Genomic DNA, 19,203 nt, shown 5'->3' on the forward strand with positions numbered 1-19,203 from the left:
CACTGATACCTCTTGCTAAATTCAAAACCACCATTATGAAAGCTTGAAACTGCACAAATGGAAGATTTTAGAATTCTATTTGCTTATTATTATGTTTAAGCATGTATCCATGCCACAAGTGCTTTGTTACTGCATGTGGAATATAATTACTACGGTCTTTAAATGGTAAATGCCAGATGATAGTTTGGTGTCTGGAATGTGCTGATGATAACAATTTTATACATTTATTTATGGTTTGCAAATGCAGGGACTTTCTAATTACGTACAGAGTGGCAGCTGTAAAGTTAATGTAACGCTGCTGCATAAATATAACCATGAATCATGAGACAAATATTTTCGACAGAATGTTTCACCAAATAGTCATGTAAAAATCTCCAGTCGCCATGGGAACACCAAGCCACAATCCATAATGGTTATAGGTGAAAATCATTACCTGCCTCTCGCCTGTAAACCAAATTACCTGTAAACAATTAACACACAAGCTATTTGGTCCACTTAGCCCAGCAGTGGTTAAGGCAGGCTTAAACTGTGTCGTTTTTTTGACTCCATCTGTCAGATTCTCTGAGCAGCTGGGGCGGTGTTTGTTCCTGTCCGTCATAGATAACAGCACTTTCCTCCATGTTTGGATGCTAGGGGTGTGCGTGAAGGAGTGTGAGAAAGAGAGAGAGATGCTGTGGGGGTGGGAGGTGAAGAGAGAGGGGGAAGGAGAGGCTGCATTCCCCATTTGATATCTTTTGGCATCAAACCATCATTGTGCACAAAGATGCAAGGTAATGTTATAAACTAGCTCAGTTGTAACGATATAGTTAACACAGTAAATCAGTCCAAACAATTTTAGGGAACAAAAGTAACATTGGATCTCTCTTACAGGTGAGGCTGCAATTTTAAAATTTTATTTATAAAAATATCCCTCGACAGCAGAATTCAAACCCCAGTCCCAGGGGCGTAGTCAGTTCCTCAGTCACTATTGCAGGATTTTTACATTCAAAAAATACTATATTTTTTTAACCTTGTAATCTGGAGGAAAAGAGGCAGTTGGAGAGACTCTTTCAGGTCTTGGTAGAAGCTCAAACCCTTGAGGATCCTCTGACAGTAAGTTACTTTGAAGTGTAGTGATGGTTATGTGGGTAAATTCGTAGCTAATGTGCACAAGTAATGTTTGGCAAATTGCAATTCTTTGTAAGGGGGAAAACAGTTGGAATCGGAAGGAATGTCGTGCGGGACACTGGGAGAATTCCTTGTTTTTCAAAGTAGTGGCATGGGATCACTAACATCACCATCACAAAGCACCACCAGTACAGGCTCCTATGAATATAACACAAGTACATTGATTTTCATAGGGGCAGCAGCAAGTCCAACGACCTGGTCAATGCTGTGAGGAATGCGTGTCCAGGAAAGGGAAGTGTCCATACCAAGGTGTGGTGAGGTATCACGGGGAGATGTGGAATGCGAGTTCCTGCGAGTTTTGCATGTGCGAAAGGGAACAGGTGGTTTGTCAGCGTGCAGAATGCACCAGGGTGGAGTGCTTGTGGGTAAGGAAGCATTTTTTTTCTGTGTTCTCGAAAAATGATCGTCTGGCCTTGCAGCAATTGGTGAAAGAACTATTTATTCTATAAATCAGAGTGGACTAGAAGGAATAGTCAGGAATTCAGGTCATTTATTCAAAAATATCTGCACATCATGGCATAAAGCATTCCTGCCATTGGTTGTAATCCTGGAACATTTAAAATAGAAGGCTGATGCTGATAATGTCAGTTAGTACAGCGCCTTCTAACTTAAATCAAACAAAATGCAATTGCTTTTTGGCACTGAATTCATTTCGGTGAAAATGCGCCTTTCTCTTCCTAGTTATCTGCATATGCCTGTAGCTTAACTCATTGGGTACCGACTTTTGCAGATAATGTTCTGCTTGGCCAGCAAAAGCTGATGAATAATAATCCTTACATTTGATATAGCACTTTACTACATCGTCAAAAACGTATCAACAACAACAACACGATTTATATTTGTATAGCGCCTTTCACGTCAGGAGGACGTCCCAAGGCGCTGGACAGAGTACAGCATTTCAGACCCGAGCTGGGGTTGGGGGGGGAAGGGAGGGGAGGGGAAGGGGGGTGGCCAATGGCATGGTCGAAGAGGAAAGTCTTGAGGTGGGACTTGAAGGAGGCTAAGGAGGGGGCGCGGCGGAGTGACTGGGGGATGGAATTCCAGAGGTTGGGGGCAGAGTGGCTGAAGGTTCTCCCGCCATTGGTGGGGCGGGTGGGTCGGGGGACATGGAGCAGGCCGGAGCCGGCTGAGTGGAGGGAGCGGGCAGGTTGGTAGGGGGTTAGAAGGTCGCAGAGGTAGGGTGGGGCGAGGCATAGAGGGTTTTGTATGTGAGGACCAGGATCTTGAACTGGATCCTCTGAAGGATAGGGAGCCAATGGAGTCGGGCGAGAGTGGGGGAGATGGGGTCACAGAGTTTGGTGCGGGAGAGGACGTGGGCTGCAGAGTTCTGGATTATCTGCAGCCTGTGGAGGGAGGAGTTGGGAAGGCCGACAAGCAGGGCGTTTGCATAGTCGAGCCTGGAGGTGATGAAGGCATGAATGAGAGTTTCAGCGGCCTGAGGGGTGAGGTAGTGGCAGATTCGGGCGATATTACAGAGGTGAGGGAAGGCAGAGCGAGTCATGGCTTGAATTTGGGGGAGAAAAGACAGTTGAGGTCGAACAAGACATCCAGGTTCCTGACTGGCTGGTGAGTTGTAGTGTGCAACCATGGAGGTTAATGTTGCCAGAGCCTGAGGTGCTGAGGCGCTGGCGTGAGCCAATCAGGAGGGCCTCAGTCTTGTTCACATTCAACTGTAGGAAATTTACCCTCATTCAGGACTTGATGTCCGACAGACAGTCTGTCAGGACAGCAGTGATCCTGGAGTTGAGTGTGGAGGCAGAAAGATAGAGTTGGGTGTCATCCGCATATATATGGAAGTTGACCCCATGTCTGCGGATGATGTCACCAAGGGGGAGCATGTAGATATTAAAGAGGAGAGGGCCAAGGACAGAGCCCTGGGGGACGCCAGATGTGACAGTGCGGGGGCTGGAGGAGAAACCGTTGGAGGCAACAAAGTGGAGACGGTGAGAGAGATAGGAATCAAACCAGACAAGGGCAGGTCCGTGAAGATTGAGTAAAGCAGAGCAGGATTTACCTTGGACTACTTTATGTATTTTGTAGGTGAATCCAGAGCTAAGACGGGAAGCAGCTCGCTATTAGGTTGTAATGTTAAAATGACACATCATTACATTTCTACACTTGGTTATCAAGAATGTATTGAAGTAAATAACCTACATGTGAACTGGAAATACAAGGTTTTGAGTAAAACCTATCTTTTTAAGCGCTCATCTATAGAATCTCAGTGTTTCATTTTACCATGTAGCTAATTTATATTTTGATGAGAGAAATTGTTATTGAATGCAGGGTGAAGAGCTGCTACTTTTGCCTGGAAAGTGTTGCCCTGAGTGCATACCCATTAGCAGTTACTGTGTTTATCAAGAGCAAGCCAAGGAGGTAGGTACCTATCTGCAATAATATTAACAAAATTAATATATTAATCCTTGCATCTGATATAGCTCCTTTTCACATCATTGAAACATCTCACACTGTGTCACAGGAATTATATAGTAAAGTCTGGTGACTTTGTTTTTGTTGGTCAATGTGGTGGCCAATTTGCACATAACAGTATCACACAAATAGCCATGAAGTGCATGACTGATTTCATCTGGGGGATCATTAGCCGGCAAACAGGAGAAACTCCCCTCTCGGTATACTCAAGAAAACAAACGTAATGGAAGATGCTTTCATGCTGCTGTAGTTATGCCAGGAAACATTGATCGACCTCGATAAACACTTCTAATGTGAAAAATTGCATTACTAGGTTAACCATTGTGCGTTAAATTGTCTGCGTACACTTGATTAACTAAGGAAAGCAAGTGTGCAAGAGTAAATTATATCAGTAAATCTAATGAGGATATAACTCATGAAAAATTATGGGGATGCGAAACGTAAAGGCTTAGTTTGAGATGCTTTGAATGATCTGACTTAAATATAGAAACTTAAAAGAAAATTCAACTTTGTTGGAACCTAATTTAGGTCTGTTACATGTAAGATCTTATGCTGAATTTGTTCGAAATTAACCTTTGTTTTTCTATCAGAAATGTAAACCTTACCTAGAACCTCCTGTTTTCTTCTTTTGCTATATGTAGGTTGTGTAGAAAATCCATAGTGAAGTGTTTGAGTGGCTGCCAAATGACTCGTGCTGCCAATCTTCACGATTATCAAGCCTAATATAGTGACATTTGTACACAGCTGCTTACGTATTGTGTCTGGTCCTACATGCTATACTGCCAAGAAAATGGGGAAGTGGGGAATGGGGGATTGAGACAATGCAGAGAGAGATGGGAATCTAAACCACAGGAGACTGCATTTTTAGCTTCATGATGGTATTAGGACACTTCATACAAATATGCAAATATACATTAAGAGAAGAGGCATGCACAGATGTCTTAATTTTCATTGTAGCATAATATTTACTCTCTTTTCCTTCAGATGCATCCTTCTGATTTGAAAGGTGAAAAGCATCTTGTGGTATGTAGATCCTGTTTGGTTCTTTTACAGTTTGATTCACAGTTTCCACAAAAGGAAGAACTATCACAGGTGAAGGAACAATCACTAAACCATAATTATAAAATCTAATCCCTACAAAATATAACCGGTCATTTTATCGAATTAATTGGCGTGAATAACAATACCCTGATTTTCCAAAAATTCTTAGCAAGATAATAAATTACTATAATTTGAAATAGGTTTTTCTATAAATAACTCTTTTTGAGTACTTGTTGAAAAACTGATGGAGAATATTCCCACCAAGGTTTATTTATGCATTTCTGAGAGTCCAGAATTCTTAAAAGTTGTTTTTTAAGAATTACATAAACTCAGCTTCAAATTGAACAATTTGCTAATTTCTGGACATTCTAAAATGCTACATCGATGGAGTAAATCTGAAACCAGGTAGAATTTCTCCTCACAAAACTTGTTCTAATTAACATTCTGGTTGTTCAAATGGGACATAATGCAAACAATATTGCTCTGATCATGAAATAATGCCTAATCTTCTTGATAAATGAAATTGAGATGTGATTTTTGAATGATCAATCGACCTGAAGGACTGTTGCCTAGGACATTACCTAACTCCCTTGTAATTTCAAATTACGGGTTCTTTAATATCCGCCTGAACAGGCAAATGAGACCTCAGTTTAACGTCTCCTATAGATTGATTCTATTTCTTATGATTTCAGAGTGGCTAAAATTTGGTAAATTGTTGAATTCAGTGTTTACCTTGAAGCCAGTTTTATGTAGAAAATGAAGATTATATTTAATACTGTATTCTCTGAAATATTAAGAAAATTTAGTAAATCTAGACCCAAACGTCAGCTACAGGGGTATAGAGAATGGGCAGGTAAATGGTATTTATAGGATAACTCTTAAGGGAGCCGGTACAGGCACAATAGGTTGAATGGCCTTCTTCTGTAAAGTAAACAGTAAAAGAACAAAACCATAAATTTCTATGGTTTTACCTCCTTATTGCTTAAAAAAAAATTCAATTGCCGGACAATAAAAGTGAAACGTACATTAGAAATGTCAAGCCTTATTCTGCTATCATTTGCAATTTATTAACCAATTTTCAAGCACTTGATGTATTAGCTCTTTATTGATTTTAGAGCAAAGAATTGCTTCACTGAGAAGTTCCTTTTTTAAAACAAAAAATCCTGCTTTGAAATAGAATGGAGAAAAATGGACTGAAGGCCCTTGTAAAGAATGTGAGTGCCGAGATTCACAGGTGATCTGTTATAAACCCTCCTGCCCTCCATGCCCTGTTGGGACACTTGCTGTAGAAATCAAGGGAGTGTGCTGTCCAGAGTGCTATCCAGGTATGTGGAATATCTTGAATATCAATCAGATTGATTTGAACCTTGAAATTCCATTGATCATTACTGTAAACCTGGATTGTACAAATATTGAGGTTTAATGCACACTTGTACATTGGGTGCATTTAATGTTCCTTGTACAGTCCTGAGGCCTCGTTCCTAGTTTTGTATTTTCGGGCTTAGCATCAAACTGCATTTAAAGGACTTGCTGACACATTAACTTACACTGTGGAATGATGTCTCTCAGAGAGGTTCTCACTTAGACGGTCTCCTAGATAGTGGATCCAGCTAAAGTTAACTTGGGCACTCTTGTCTTAAAGTGCAAACATGCGTGCTCTTAACATCCAGAATTTTAAGATTCTCCACCTTTACTTACAAATCCTAGTATTTCCATACATATCTAGCAATATAACTTAGACCCGTGAGTACATATCAAATATCCACAACACAAATTACAGATGACCGTGATATAGATAAGGTAGGACTAGACTGTCTGTTTAATTAATAGACACCAGTTTGGCAGTTTGGCTGATACCATGCTTTCTGATCACTATTCTTTCAGTGGAAGTGAAAATGTTTCAACTTCGAAAAGACAGAAGTGTGTCTCTCCAATAGCCCAAATAAATAAAACTGTATTTTGTTTGAAATTTACTTTGTGTTTTATATGTTTGTCAACAAAAGAAATGTTGAATGAATAGAGTTATCCGTGACCTCGCCTTGTAAGATGATGTTAGTGATATATTTATGACTTAACTTACAGCTCAATGCCACTCTGACTGTCTGACGTGCACGCAGTCACCCGATCATTGTGACGTCTGCTCCGATAAGGGCAAATATTTGCAGAATGGCCGCTGCCTGCCAAGATGTGACCCTGGGTTCTATGAGGATGGTAGACTATGTAAAGGTGTGTGTAAGATTCACGTGTAGTGTCTTCCTTAAGAAGTGCATAAACCTTCAAAGTTAAGACTTAATTGAACAATTTGCCAAATTCTGGATGCTCTGAAATGCTGGTTAATAGAGTAAATCTAGACCCAGGCGCTTTTGGGGTTCCTGCTGAAACCTGGTGAATAATAAAGGATATTTACCATCTCTGTAATGTTTTACCTTTGAGTTAAGTCATTGAAAGCTGAAAAATATCTGGGACACTATAAGTAATAATAATACTTGCTTTGATAAAGCGCCTTATCAGTCATTGAGAAATCTCAAAGCGCTTCACAGTATATACTGTAAAGTGAATTTACTGTGGATTTTTTGGGCAAAATGCAGCAGCCAGATTGCGCACAGTGGCGTCCCACAAAAGGCCATGTAAGTAAGTCTGCTCTTGGAGATATTCTAGCTATTATCAGAATGGACTATTTTTCTTTCAAGATTGTAAGATTTGTTTCTTATGAAATAAGCAGGAAAAACAATTGAATTAAATGACAATGGAGTACTTTGTGTCAAGGTTACTGTTAAGATAATAGTTGTATTGCAATAATATTGGAACATTATTGCTTTCTCAATGCGGAATGCCCCTTGGCCTCTCCTCAATTTTTTGAGAATGGGCATGTTGTGCATGTCCACGTATCGTATTTCTATATCTTTGAGCACAGAATAGTCTAACTTCAAACTCTTGGATTTTCATCAGATTTGGTAGATCTCTTCATCTCATGAACCTCTCAACTATTTCTGCCAAAGAATATCCTAGAGCTTGCACTTTTTGTTACTTTGGAGCCAGCCAAAATGGTGTTTTCGCTTCCTATACGTTCTTAAGCTTTTAAGTTTCAGATCACTGAACTGTGAAGAAAGCCTTAGGATGCCAAGTTTATTCTTGTTCGAAAAAAAGGAAGATAAGGGAAGACATGTTCCATCTTTTAAACTAATGAAGGGAATCTCTAAAACAGATTTAGTTTGTTATTTTGAACAAAGCAGGAGAACCGTAAAATGTGATTCTCAAGCTACAAGTTAAACTAGCCTTCAGTACTTATTTCTTTATACCTAAAGGCTGTCAGCTGTGGAATGGATTTTTGCCTGGCACAGTGATTGATGACTAAATTAAAGTGTCCAGATTCGGATTAGACAGATTCTTTGACTCAGCTGCTGGTGGATGTTGAGGAGACAGTGCAAGACTTTCCACAACACGGAGAGAATGTGGTAAGGTCAAACCAGCGGCTGTCAAACAGCCACTTGTAGCTGGCTTAAGAGCATCATTGGCAGCATTTTGACTCCACTTTTTCAGATGAGGAATCCCCATCAAGCCAAGACCCCAAAGTGACGAAGAATAATACATAAAGTGATCTGGTTTGTTCAGTATTGCATGTTAGTATTTAAATTGCAGGAGGTAAACAGGGCATTTTAGCGACACTTAGACCTGAAAGCTGTAACTCCTCCTGAATCAGTATAGATCCTTTGCTGGCATTCTTTTCAGATACATCCTTTTTTTTAGAACAGTATGTTTGACCAACATTTACTTCAACACATTTCCCTTGTTTACTTACGCAGCATGTAAGGATTCTTGTGCCACCTGTAGTAATCGGTTTGAATGCACTTTATGCAAGGAGTCGCTGATGATGAAGTACGGTCAGTGTATGAATTCCTGCGGAGATGGGATGTATCAGGAAGAGCAGCGGTGTGCAGGTAATGTGGACAGGACTATTGCGCATTGATTGCTTGGAGCTCTTTGTGAAATCATCGCTACCAAGATCTTTGTTGTAAATGAATCAAGCAATCTCATCTATCTCTATAGATGATACAATGCTAATTTTTTAAGGCATTAAGGAGATTTGCTTCTTACGGAAAGGAATAAAGTATGTTTTTTTCTGTAAATGAGGTGAAAACAAATGAATACTGCACTATAGGATTATATTGTTACATATTCAGGAAAGTGGAAGTTGACATTGAGTCATGCCTTGGATAGGTACAGTGAGACTGCTGCAGGCTACATGGGACAAACCTTGTCAGAAGCAGTCACACCTGTATTTACTCAAAGCACAACAATGGAATAATTTTAATTCCTCCAGATGTAAAATGCAACAATTTCAAATAAGGTTTCTTAATAGGAACTCTGAGATGAACATCCTCTGGTAATGAAAGTATGTAACTCTAAATCCATTCCAGGAGTGGTCCGATCAGAGTTCTTCAAGTCAGCCTAATGTACTTCCAGTTACAGTTATGAGTCTCTATTTGCAACTGGGTTCCTATAAAGGAATCATGTTTGAAATTACCATGTATTAGATTTAATGGTATAAATGAAATAGCCATGGGTTAAATGTAGATACCTTGCCTATGAGGCAGAACTCTATTAGTGACTCATGAGATATTTGATCTTCCTCATTTGTGGGATACAAATGATATCCCATATTAGCCAGCAGCAGCATCTATTTATACCAAGAAGAATGCCTGTGTGGTCCAAAGCATCTTCTGAAGTATTCTGCATGGTGCCATGTTTAAAGCCTGTGACGTTAAATACGACAACTGCAATAGATTACTTTATAGGACTACCATTTTACAAGACAGATCTCTGTATGGTTATTCCTGCGCATTTTACAGGGTGCTATTCGATGGAGACAGCAGCTAAATAATTAGATGGGCCTCATCACTTGTGTTTAAGCTTTTCAGCATGATCCTGGCACTGTCTGAGTGCCAAATATTTGCATGAAGATGTCAGACATGTTTGGCAGGCATCCCTCAAGCTGATGGTTCAGGTGTGAAGTGTGAAAGAACCGTTGCTGTTCAACGGGCATTTTTTAAAAATAATTTCACTCTATATTCATGGCTATGTTTATGTGGAAGCGCTCAGAAACCGCATTTTTAAAAAGTATTTCGGTTATTCATTCATTTTTGATCTTAATAGAACATTGAATTTGTTTGGTTGGCTTAACTAGGAAACCCAGAACTAGTCTCATCAGTGGTGACTGCAGGCAGCTTGGCTCAACCACCTTGACAAAGTTCTGGCGGGTGTTGGGGGAGGGAGGTCGAGGGATGTGATAATTGATTATAATTATTAACATAATTATAAATAATTATGTGATGCGATAATTGTCACTGGTGATTCTTATCACCTTGCAAGTTTCACAGCAATCTCTTTGAATTGGACCTATGAATGAAAATGATAAAACTACTGTAAATCAATATTTACCCTGATGCTAAAGTGCTCTCTCACTGTTTGCAGACTTCAAAATGGCAGCAAAAGCATTCAGCTGTTATGGCAGATTGGTTACATTTTGGAGATTGCCCAAGTAATTCCTACATTTTATAAAGTTACAATCACCCTTTGTTCCCACACTTTATTGTGCACACATTTTGATTAGAGGTGGCTTTGGAGCACACATGTTATCGCAGAGCTCATGAAGGTTTGTGGGAGATTGTGAAGTTTTGCTCCAGTGTTATCAATAGTCAGGAGTGCTGTTCACCCCATGGTACTCCCACAGCAGAGTATGACTCCAGCTGTGTAACTCCAGATGTCCAGAAGCTGGGAGTCCTGCCACAAAGACCTTTCTCGTGTTACAATCTCGCTTGCCTGAGCTGCTTGGCAGATTGACACTTTCTGACTGCCAGAGTTGGCTACATTGGCCGAAACTCTGCCAGGTCAATCAGTTAAATATTCTAACCTGCCTTTTACCATCAGTAGTGGAAAATGAAACATATGGGAAAAATCAAGAATATCTTAAATAACTACCATTTTTCTGCTGCTTTTATTTACTAGGAACACATGCTTGTTTATCGCTTTAGTTCCTTTTTTAAGACAAAATCTAATCTGCATATGGTATAACCTAAATGATCCAGCACACTGGAATGACTCGCCCTATAGTGAAAGGAGTGCACCCACACACACCCCCTCCCTCCCTGCCCCCCAAATTGGAATATAATAGTGTTTTTGCATTTGTTTTGGTGATTTTTTTCTTTCTGCCCTCTCCTTGTCCTTGTTTGAAGCTGCTGATTCTTGCTGGCAGTACACCACCAAGGAGCTAATCTTCTATATGTGAGGCTGGACAGTAAGTGTTTGCAACCTATTGCAATCTCAGCCAAAGCTCAGTCTTTTCGCAGCTAACATCTGCACACATGGACTTTCCAGCAGACGTACCAGGTCAATAGTCAGATTCTCAATAGCCTGACTTTTTTGTCAGTCTAAGCCAGAAACACTCAGCTCAATTTTTATACCTCGCCATTGCTGAAATGATCTGCTTCGTACCAGGCAAGAGATAGGTTCACATTGTGGTCAGATCTGATACAGACAGGGAACAAAGACTGTACAAGAATATGTTCTAATCCTTAACCTGACTCCTGTTTTAGCTTGGCTCTAATCAGGCAAACTGAAACAGCTATTCTCTTACACTGAGTATTTTGAGAGGTAAAATTTTGAATCAAGATGTTGGTTTTGGAAATATAATGAATGCAACGATTTGACCTGTTCCTAACCTTAGGACTGTTGTTTTAGGATGCCAAATTAAGGCTGAATTTGAGACTTAGTTTAAAATTCTACATAATCTTAAAATTTTAGGCAATGACGTGAAGTTTAAGAAAATGAGGATTTTCAGGCGTCTGATGGCCACGCTGTGAGATAAAATGCTGTACTTTTTTGTGTTCGGCCGGGTATCTGAGACATGGGGAAACCCAACACCATGCTTAAAAGTATCCAAACGAGACTGAGAGCTCTACACATGTACGCCACTTACACGTGAACACTGTTTAGGAACCTTACTGCCAAGATTCCCATGGAGGATTGACTCACACAGTTGTTAAAATAAGTCACACGGGAGTAAGTCTGGAGATTCCTGGTGAAGAGCTGTTAATTATATCCCACAAGTGGGCTGCCCTAGTTATGAATTACTAGCACAGTCACGAGTGAAGCATGGGGGTTGAAAATGTGGTAGTCGTAAGGTGTATTCTCAAATAGCAATTCCTGCAGGTAACCAGATATGCTTTACATCGACATGTGGGATCTCTGCCCTGACACACCTATAGACAGAGATCTCATCGGTGCTGTGTCAGTGGAACACATACCTGATAACTTGCAGGAGTCACAATTTTTAAATCCGGGTTACAAATAACGCTTTTTCCATTCAGTGCTTAATGCTGTGAATTGGGTGTCAATCCTGGTCTATGCTTCCTCATCTAAAATACTTACGTGCAGCGATTTAGCTGATCTCAGTTGAGATGTACAATGGGCCTCAATGGTTAGGGAGAGAGAAAGCAACTACAATTCCTGCATATCATGTCCAGACACCATGCTCTACATGGTAAAGTGCATGCCTGTGGCCGTCAGGTCAGAACTGCATTGCGATGCTCCCTGTGGTTGAATATCCTGGCAACACTGACTATCAGGATGAGGTACCAAAGAGTTAATTAAGCTGCACTGTTTTTACCTTCACATGGCAACCCAAAACTAGTAGTGTGTAATATGCCGGGGGAGGTGAATGAGCACAAGGAAAACGTATGGTAAATTGTGGAATGCAAAGAGACCATCAGTTACAACATCATGGCTCTCGTTTTGAAGAATTAGGGATCGATTTGATGGTTGCTTTCATTTTTTTTCAGCTTGTCATGAGTCTTGCTTGACATGTCAAGGTCCTTCAGAAGCAGATTGTATTACCTGCAAAGACCCATCACATTTGGTCAAGGGCAGGACTTGTGTTGCCAAATGTGGTCAGGGATATTATATGAAGGACAACATCTGCTACGGTAAGCCTAAATCTCCAAACAGTTAGGTGCAATCCATTTGCATTTGCCTTCAGATGCTTTGGGGAGAGAACACAGTGTTGGCAGAATAACAGTAGAACTTTAAATGGTAGCATTTTAAGTTATAACTTATAAGTGATTGTAGCAAGTGCTAGATTTAAGGATGTTGATTCATGTTTTCTGCACATGCCACTGTTTCCATATCCAGTTCATGTTAAGTCTACCATCCTTTATCAATGAGCATGTACTAATCTTCACTTGTCTGTGAATATATCAACCTTGGTGGTAATGGTATAGCTCTTCATCTGACCCTTGGGAAGTCAAATAGGAAAATCCCATTATAAACACACATGTGTAAATTCACTGACTAGTTAATGTAAACCGCCAAATGTTTCTCTGATATTGCCTAAAATCATACGATATTACATCATAGAACCAGGTCATTTGACAGATAGTATCTTTCATTAGAAAGACGTGTTGTGTACATGTTGATCTTTAGGAGCATGTAAAAACTGTCCTAAGATCTTAATGAAGTACCTGCAAATACCTCATCTGAACAGAAAAAATGCTTGAGGCAGAGGGCATGCGTTAACTTAAGCTTATTAACTGCATATCTGAATGGTTTGTGTTTTAATTGTTTTGTGATATTTTGCTTAGAGAACAGTTTAATCTCTTTAGCATTGCTTGGTGTTTTTTTTCTCCTTCTTGTGTAGAGTGTGACCGGTCCTGCCAGACCTGCTACAGCGACAGTGCAAAATGTCTCAGCTGCCCCACAGGGAGAGTGATGCATAATGGGAAGTGTGCCTCACATTGCCCCAAGGGCTATTACAAGGATGTGGCAAGGTGGTGTAGAGGTAGGAACTTACAATGGTGCTGTGAGTGGCAGGGCCAGTGATTCAGCCAGAAATATATAAATCATTTGAAGCTACTCAGGGGGGAGTTTGTCAAGTACTCTGCAAGGGCATCTTTGCTTACTGTTAGAGATTGTATTTGCATTTCATGCAGTTTAATTAGGGATAAGGCGTGCTTTACAGTCTCATCAGAAAAAATAGTGCAGCAAAGTATTTGATATCATTGTTAATTTGAGGAGTGAAAAATGTTCAAAGGGGAAGCCTTCACTGTCCGCTGGCTTTCGTTACGTGTGACTGCGGTTGATGGATGATAATTCCTTCTGTGGTTTTGATCTGGTGGAACCAGAATTAATTGGCTTGCAAATGATTTCCTACATGTACCTCTGCACTGCTGCAGTCGTGCTGAGCGACAAAGTAAAAGGATTGTTTGTGGAGAATCCAGTTTGCTATTTCCAGCTTGGCAGGTGGTCTTGAGTTGGAAGTCAAACTTCTTTCTTCCATTTGAGATATTTATCCTTCCTCTTCCCCTCCCCTCTTTGACTCCCTGTGTACCGTGTATTCACAAAGTCCTGTTACCCCCATGTTTTTTATTGTATAGTGTACTGACCAACAACTAAAACATGTGAAAATGATGATAATAGCATTTAAAAGTACTTAATTGTATTCAGTATAAGTGTTTAACGGTTTTTAGATGTTCGGGGGATCTGTGCTACTGCCATCATTCTCATGGCAGATAATGATCCGTTGTTATGTTCCGTGCGACCGTAACGTGGACAGGTTTGATGAGGAAGTCACTGGTATCAGACATTGTTAGACTCCACTCATCTACAACAGAAAAAAAAATTAATTGTAGAAAAAAAGCAGGGCTTTGTGAACACCCTGCACCATGTCTGACTGGTAAGAAAGGGCAGCTGTTGTTGGCTGTCTGTGAGTATGGCTCTGTGTCTGCCCCTGGGAAGTGGATTAACACAAGATTGTGGGGAGGCAGCTGACCTTTGTTCAGTACCCACCCCCCCTTCTCCCCGCTCAGAACAAATTCCCTGGTGAGTATGACTCACATTCATGGGTCTTTTCCCCCCATGCCTGTGGGTCAGAGCGTGTTAGAGCCCTAATGAATCACCCACACTTCTGCATATTTATGGTATCAGAAAATGAAGTAACACGTTACCATTTATTTATATACTTCCATTCCTTAAACAAGCCAAAATATATGAATATATTACATATAAATATACCATATTAATATATTAATCTTGTGGGTTGCTCCTCAACAGCAATCACTTGAGGAATCTGTGTTATTTCCTTGCCCTGCAATTCCTTATTTCTTGCAGTGATATATTACCTTTCACATCAGGAGGATGTCTCAAAGTGCTTTACACAGCTGATTGGGAGCCTGAGCTAGTGCGGGAGAGAAGGTGATCCTTCTAAGCACCGCAAAACACAGTATTCCACCATCACATATTATTATTATTACATATCACCATTATTCAACCCCAACCTTCCTACCTTCACCTCCCTACCTACAGATAACAAAGCTCGTCTTCCTCAACCCCACCAACTCAGGTTCCGGTCAACTCTGTGAAGGACTTTGAGGCATCCTCCCAATATAAAGGCATTAATAGAATATAAATTGTTACTATTGCATCTATCCCTGTAACCTGCAACACCACTCCAAGCCAGATACTGATCCAGTTCTTTTTGAGAAACCTCATTGATTCAGTGTCAACACACATTAAACAATTATGTTTGTTGTTGTCCTGAAAGAAGTGCTTTCCATTGAAAGTTCTTCCCCAATGGGATATTGCTTTTACAAAATCTCAACTGGTTTTAGTTAATCCCGTGTGCAGGAGAGATTAGGGTCTGTCTGCGATTCTCACTATTTGCACAAGAGGAAAAAATGAGTGCCCCAAAGGAACAATTTAAGGGTTTGTGTGTAATTGTTGCATAGATATACTCATTATTGATTCAAGCTATTTTAATGCTCCATTAAATCGTTAAAGTAATAATGATTAATAATTATCATTATTGTTGATAATAATAGACTTTACATTTGATATAGCACTCAAAGTGCTTCACTGGATACACTGTAAAGTGTGATGACTGAGTATTTTGCAGGAAGGGGAGAAAATAGAATAGAATAATCTTTATACTCTGGTGTGAAAAAATCTTCAAGAGATCAATGTGGCCATTAAATATTAATCACCTTGAAAACAATTTTGCATTATGGATTGTCCCTTCATGACTATTAATAAATAAATAAATAAATAAGTACAAATTATGCTAGCTCATGGCCTAAAATTAAAAATAAATGAAATAAACCTTTCTACAACTCCACTTTCACCAAATGCAGTAAAACATTAACAGGCTGAAGATGGTCTATTTGAAGCTTGGGTGAGCAAGAGGAAATTCAGGAGTAATGAATATGGAAGTATTTTCCCCAAAATAATCCTCATTGGGTTAAAGCAAAATATAATCATTTTTTCCCTTCTTATTCTATTTTCCCTAAAATAATCCTTTGTAACTTCTCAATGTGCACCTCCTTTGTTTTTTTCAAAATACTTATTTTAATCTTCCATGTTAATACTATTCTTCCAGACTTTCTGTTTCCTCACAGGCCACTGACTCGGCAACTGGCTGTTTGTCTTCTGCTCCTTTTCTCACCTCTGACATTACAACCACATTCCTGCTTTATAATAAATCATCATTTAATGTAACAATATTTCTATATTTATTAGTCCTGAATATCCTCTTGTTCACCCAAGCTCCAAATGGACTATCCTCAATGTTTCTCCTTCATGCATTTTCACTTATTGCACCATTTTCAAGATAAGAGTCCTGTAGTGTATTGGTTAGAGCACTTGCCTCGCAAGTGAGAGAACCCAGGATCGATTCCCAGGCCGGACAAAACTTTCGGCAGGCAGGTTTTCTTACTTCACAAGCTTTTGTTTACGCAGTAGTAAGTAGGAACCCAATTGTTAGTCAACTAGCAGATTGCTTTTCGGGGGTGAAAATCCCTTAGAGAATTTTTTTTTTTTTTGGACATTCAATCCACGACTGTTTGAGGGACACTGCTGTGCCCAATTGGCTGCCGAGTTTCGTCCACAAAATATACAGTCAATTCACTTGACAGTATATTCTGTGAAGCGCTTTGAGATGTCTTAATGACCTGATAAGGTGCTATATCAAAGGCAAATTATTATTATTATAATCAAGATTTTAAGACCGAAGAGCATCCACCTAACATAGTGCTCCCATCCTCCTGCAGTTTCCTTGGTTTTAAAATCCAGGCTTTGTACCACCTGACCTCTTTTTCCCAAATTATCTTATTTTCTTTCCTACCCTTTTCATCCTCTATGGTGTCCTGCACTATGAGATTTCACTAAGGATTTCTGCAATCAATTTGAGCACAGCAAAGTCCTCCAAACAACCATGAAGTGAATGACCAATTTTATCTGGGGGATTTTTGAACTGGGAGAAATGTCTCTTTTGAGTAGTGCTGTGGAATCTTTAGCATCCACCTGAACAGAAAGTCAGGGCATCAATTTAATGTCTCATCCAATTGATAGATCATTTGCAAAAGTTATTTAATCCCAATTATGAATGCTGGATGCAAATTAGACATCTTGTCATCGTGAACTCCTACATTCTCTAATTAAAGTGAACAAAATCTATCATCATAACATATCAAAGTGCTTCACTGGATTTACTGTGAAGTGATGTGATTGAGTATTTGTATTGTTTGCCTCTTGTAGCCCGAAGAGCAAGACGTAATTGGCTAAAATGCCTTTCATATCAAGAGGATGTCACAAAGTGTTTTCACAGGATATACTGTAAAATGTAATGACTGTGCATTTTGTAAGCTAATCCGGCAGTCAATTTGCACACAGAATGCACTGAGGATGTTTTTTAATGCAAAAATACTAGCACCTTATGCTGTTGTGAAAGGCATGGTCATGTTCAATTGCAAATAACACAATCGTGACATGGTTAAGACAAGTTTGGTCATACTCGTCAGTTGTGGAGTCCTGATATCCTGGAGTTGCAAATCTCAGTGGATTCCTGCTCAGTTGGTAGCACTCTCGTCTCTGAGTCAGAAGATTGTGGGTTCAAACTCCACGTCAGAACTCTGAACTCATATAGTCTAAACAGACACGCCAATGCACTGTTAGGGGTGTGTTGTTGAAGGTGCCGTCCTTCAGTTGACATGTTAAACATGAGGTCCTGGCTGCCTGCTCGGACGGATGATTATAATAATAATAATAATCCTTGCATTTATCAAGTCATTGAGGCGTCTCAAAGCCTTATCAAGTCATTGAGGCATCTCAAAGCCCTTCACAGAGTATATTGTAAAATGGATTGAACTTTGTATATTATGGGCAAAACATGGCAGCTAACTGCACACAGCAGTGTCCCACAAACAATCGTGAAATTACCTAAAAAGAGTTTCTCCCGTTGTCCTGGCCAATAATCTTGCAATAGAACTGGTCATTCCCTTCATGTCTATTTGTGGGACATTGGAGGTACACAAATTGTCTGCCGCACGTGCAAATATTGGCTCTACTTAACAGTATATCCTGTGAAGCGTTTTGAGATGGCATCCCGACGTGAAAGGCACTATGCCAAATGTAAGGATTATTATGATTGCTTACTGATTTATTATCCATTGTTTCCTGGTGTTTGCAGCATAATGATATCCATTTCACAGCTGCTGTTGTTTCTCTTGTTTCAGCCTGCCATACTTCGTGTGCAGCCTGCACTGGTTCATCTCCTGTCCAGTGTGCCTCCTGTTCCAACCATCTTTTCTTGCACAAGGGACAGTGCCTCCCGGCTTGCCCTGAGGGATTTTACCCTGAGAGTGGTGCATGTCGAGGTATGCCACATCATCTGGCAACCGTGTGTTGACTCATTTTAAAAGTCTACTGTGATGCAATAATATTTTTTGACAGGAGAAGCTGAAATAGTCATGAGAACTGTTCCAGTGTACTAGCTTCAGTGTTAATTATTCAGCACAGATTCTGTGTATGTTGTCAAACTTTTAATTGGTTACCACTGTCATAACCATTAAGTAGTTTTCTCTTGGAATAGTTCTGGAAACTACCTGTTGTTACACATTTACATGTAAATTGTTGTTATTGCTGTAAACATTGTAAATCAGAATGCTTTGTCCTTGCTGAAAGTGGCGCGTATATTAGACTTTTTGGTCATCGCCATGCTTAAAGAGTATCCACATATGTATACAACTTACACATGGAGATTTGACTGTGTCTAGAATGGGAGGGATACACCATGTTTACTTAGTCCTGGGTAGGTAAGAGCAAGGGTTTAGGGACATCAGAGTGTACGTTGGGATATTGTTGGAGTTTAACCAGCTGTTTTTTGGTCAGCCGGGTGTCTGTCACGTGCAGAAATTCATCACCGTGCTTAAGAATATCCAAACCAAACTGAGTGTCCCATGCATCCCACCTACACGTGGATATTCCCGAGATAGATTGTTGGAATGGAATCCGTACTCTCCCTGGAGGCATGCATCCGGTTTACCTAAGCCCGGAGAGTATTAGACACAGATTGGCAAGAGCCAAGGCTGGAGTCGAGCCAACTAAAACTGCATAGCTTGCCATTGAAAGCACTATTTGGCAAGCTTTCCCAATGCTTGTTAAGCTAGGACTACCCTACCCATTAGGGCTTTGTCATTCATTCACTCATGACATGATTAACTTTTCTAGGTTAATAAATGATAA

The 19,203-nt window shown here is 40.0% G+C and overlaps 1 protein-coding gene across 1 annotated transcript in view; it reads left to right on the forward strand.

Moving 5' to 3' along the window:
• fras1 (Fraser extracellular matrix complex subunit 1) overlaps positions 1 to 19,203 on the forward strand; it is a 218,886-nt gene that overhangs the window by 97,307 nt on the left and 102,376 nt on the right. Inside the window, 9 exon segments of the mRNA XM_042341116.1 lie at positions 1,341 to 1,532; positions 3,451 to 3,540; positions 4,579 to 4,617; positions 5,813 to 5,960; positions 6,718 to 6,861; positions 8,439 to 8,573; positions 12,474 to 12,617; positions 13,328 to 13,468; positions 18,195 to 18,335. Coding sequence (XP_042197050.1) covers positions 1,341 to 1,532; positions 3,451 to 3,540; positions 4,579 to 4,617; positions 5,813 to 5,960; positions 6,718 to 6,861; positions 8,439 to 8,573; positions 12,474 to 12,617; positions 13,328 to 13,468; positions 18,195 to 18,335 — 1,174 coding nt within the window.

The sequence above is a fragment of the Callorhinchus milii genome, unplaced genomic scaffold, assembly GCF_018977255.1.
Source record: "Callorhinchus milii isolate IMCB2004 unplaced genomic scaffold, IMCB_Cmil_1.0 Scaffold1, whole genome shotgun sequence".
NCBI lineage: Eukaryota > Metazoa > Chordata > Chondrichthyes > Chimaeriformes > Callorhinchidae > Callorhinchus > Callorhinchus milii.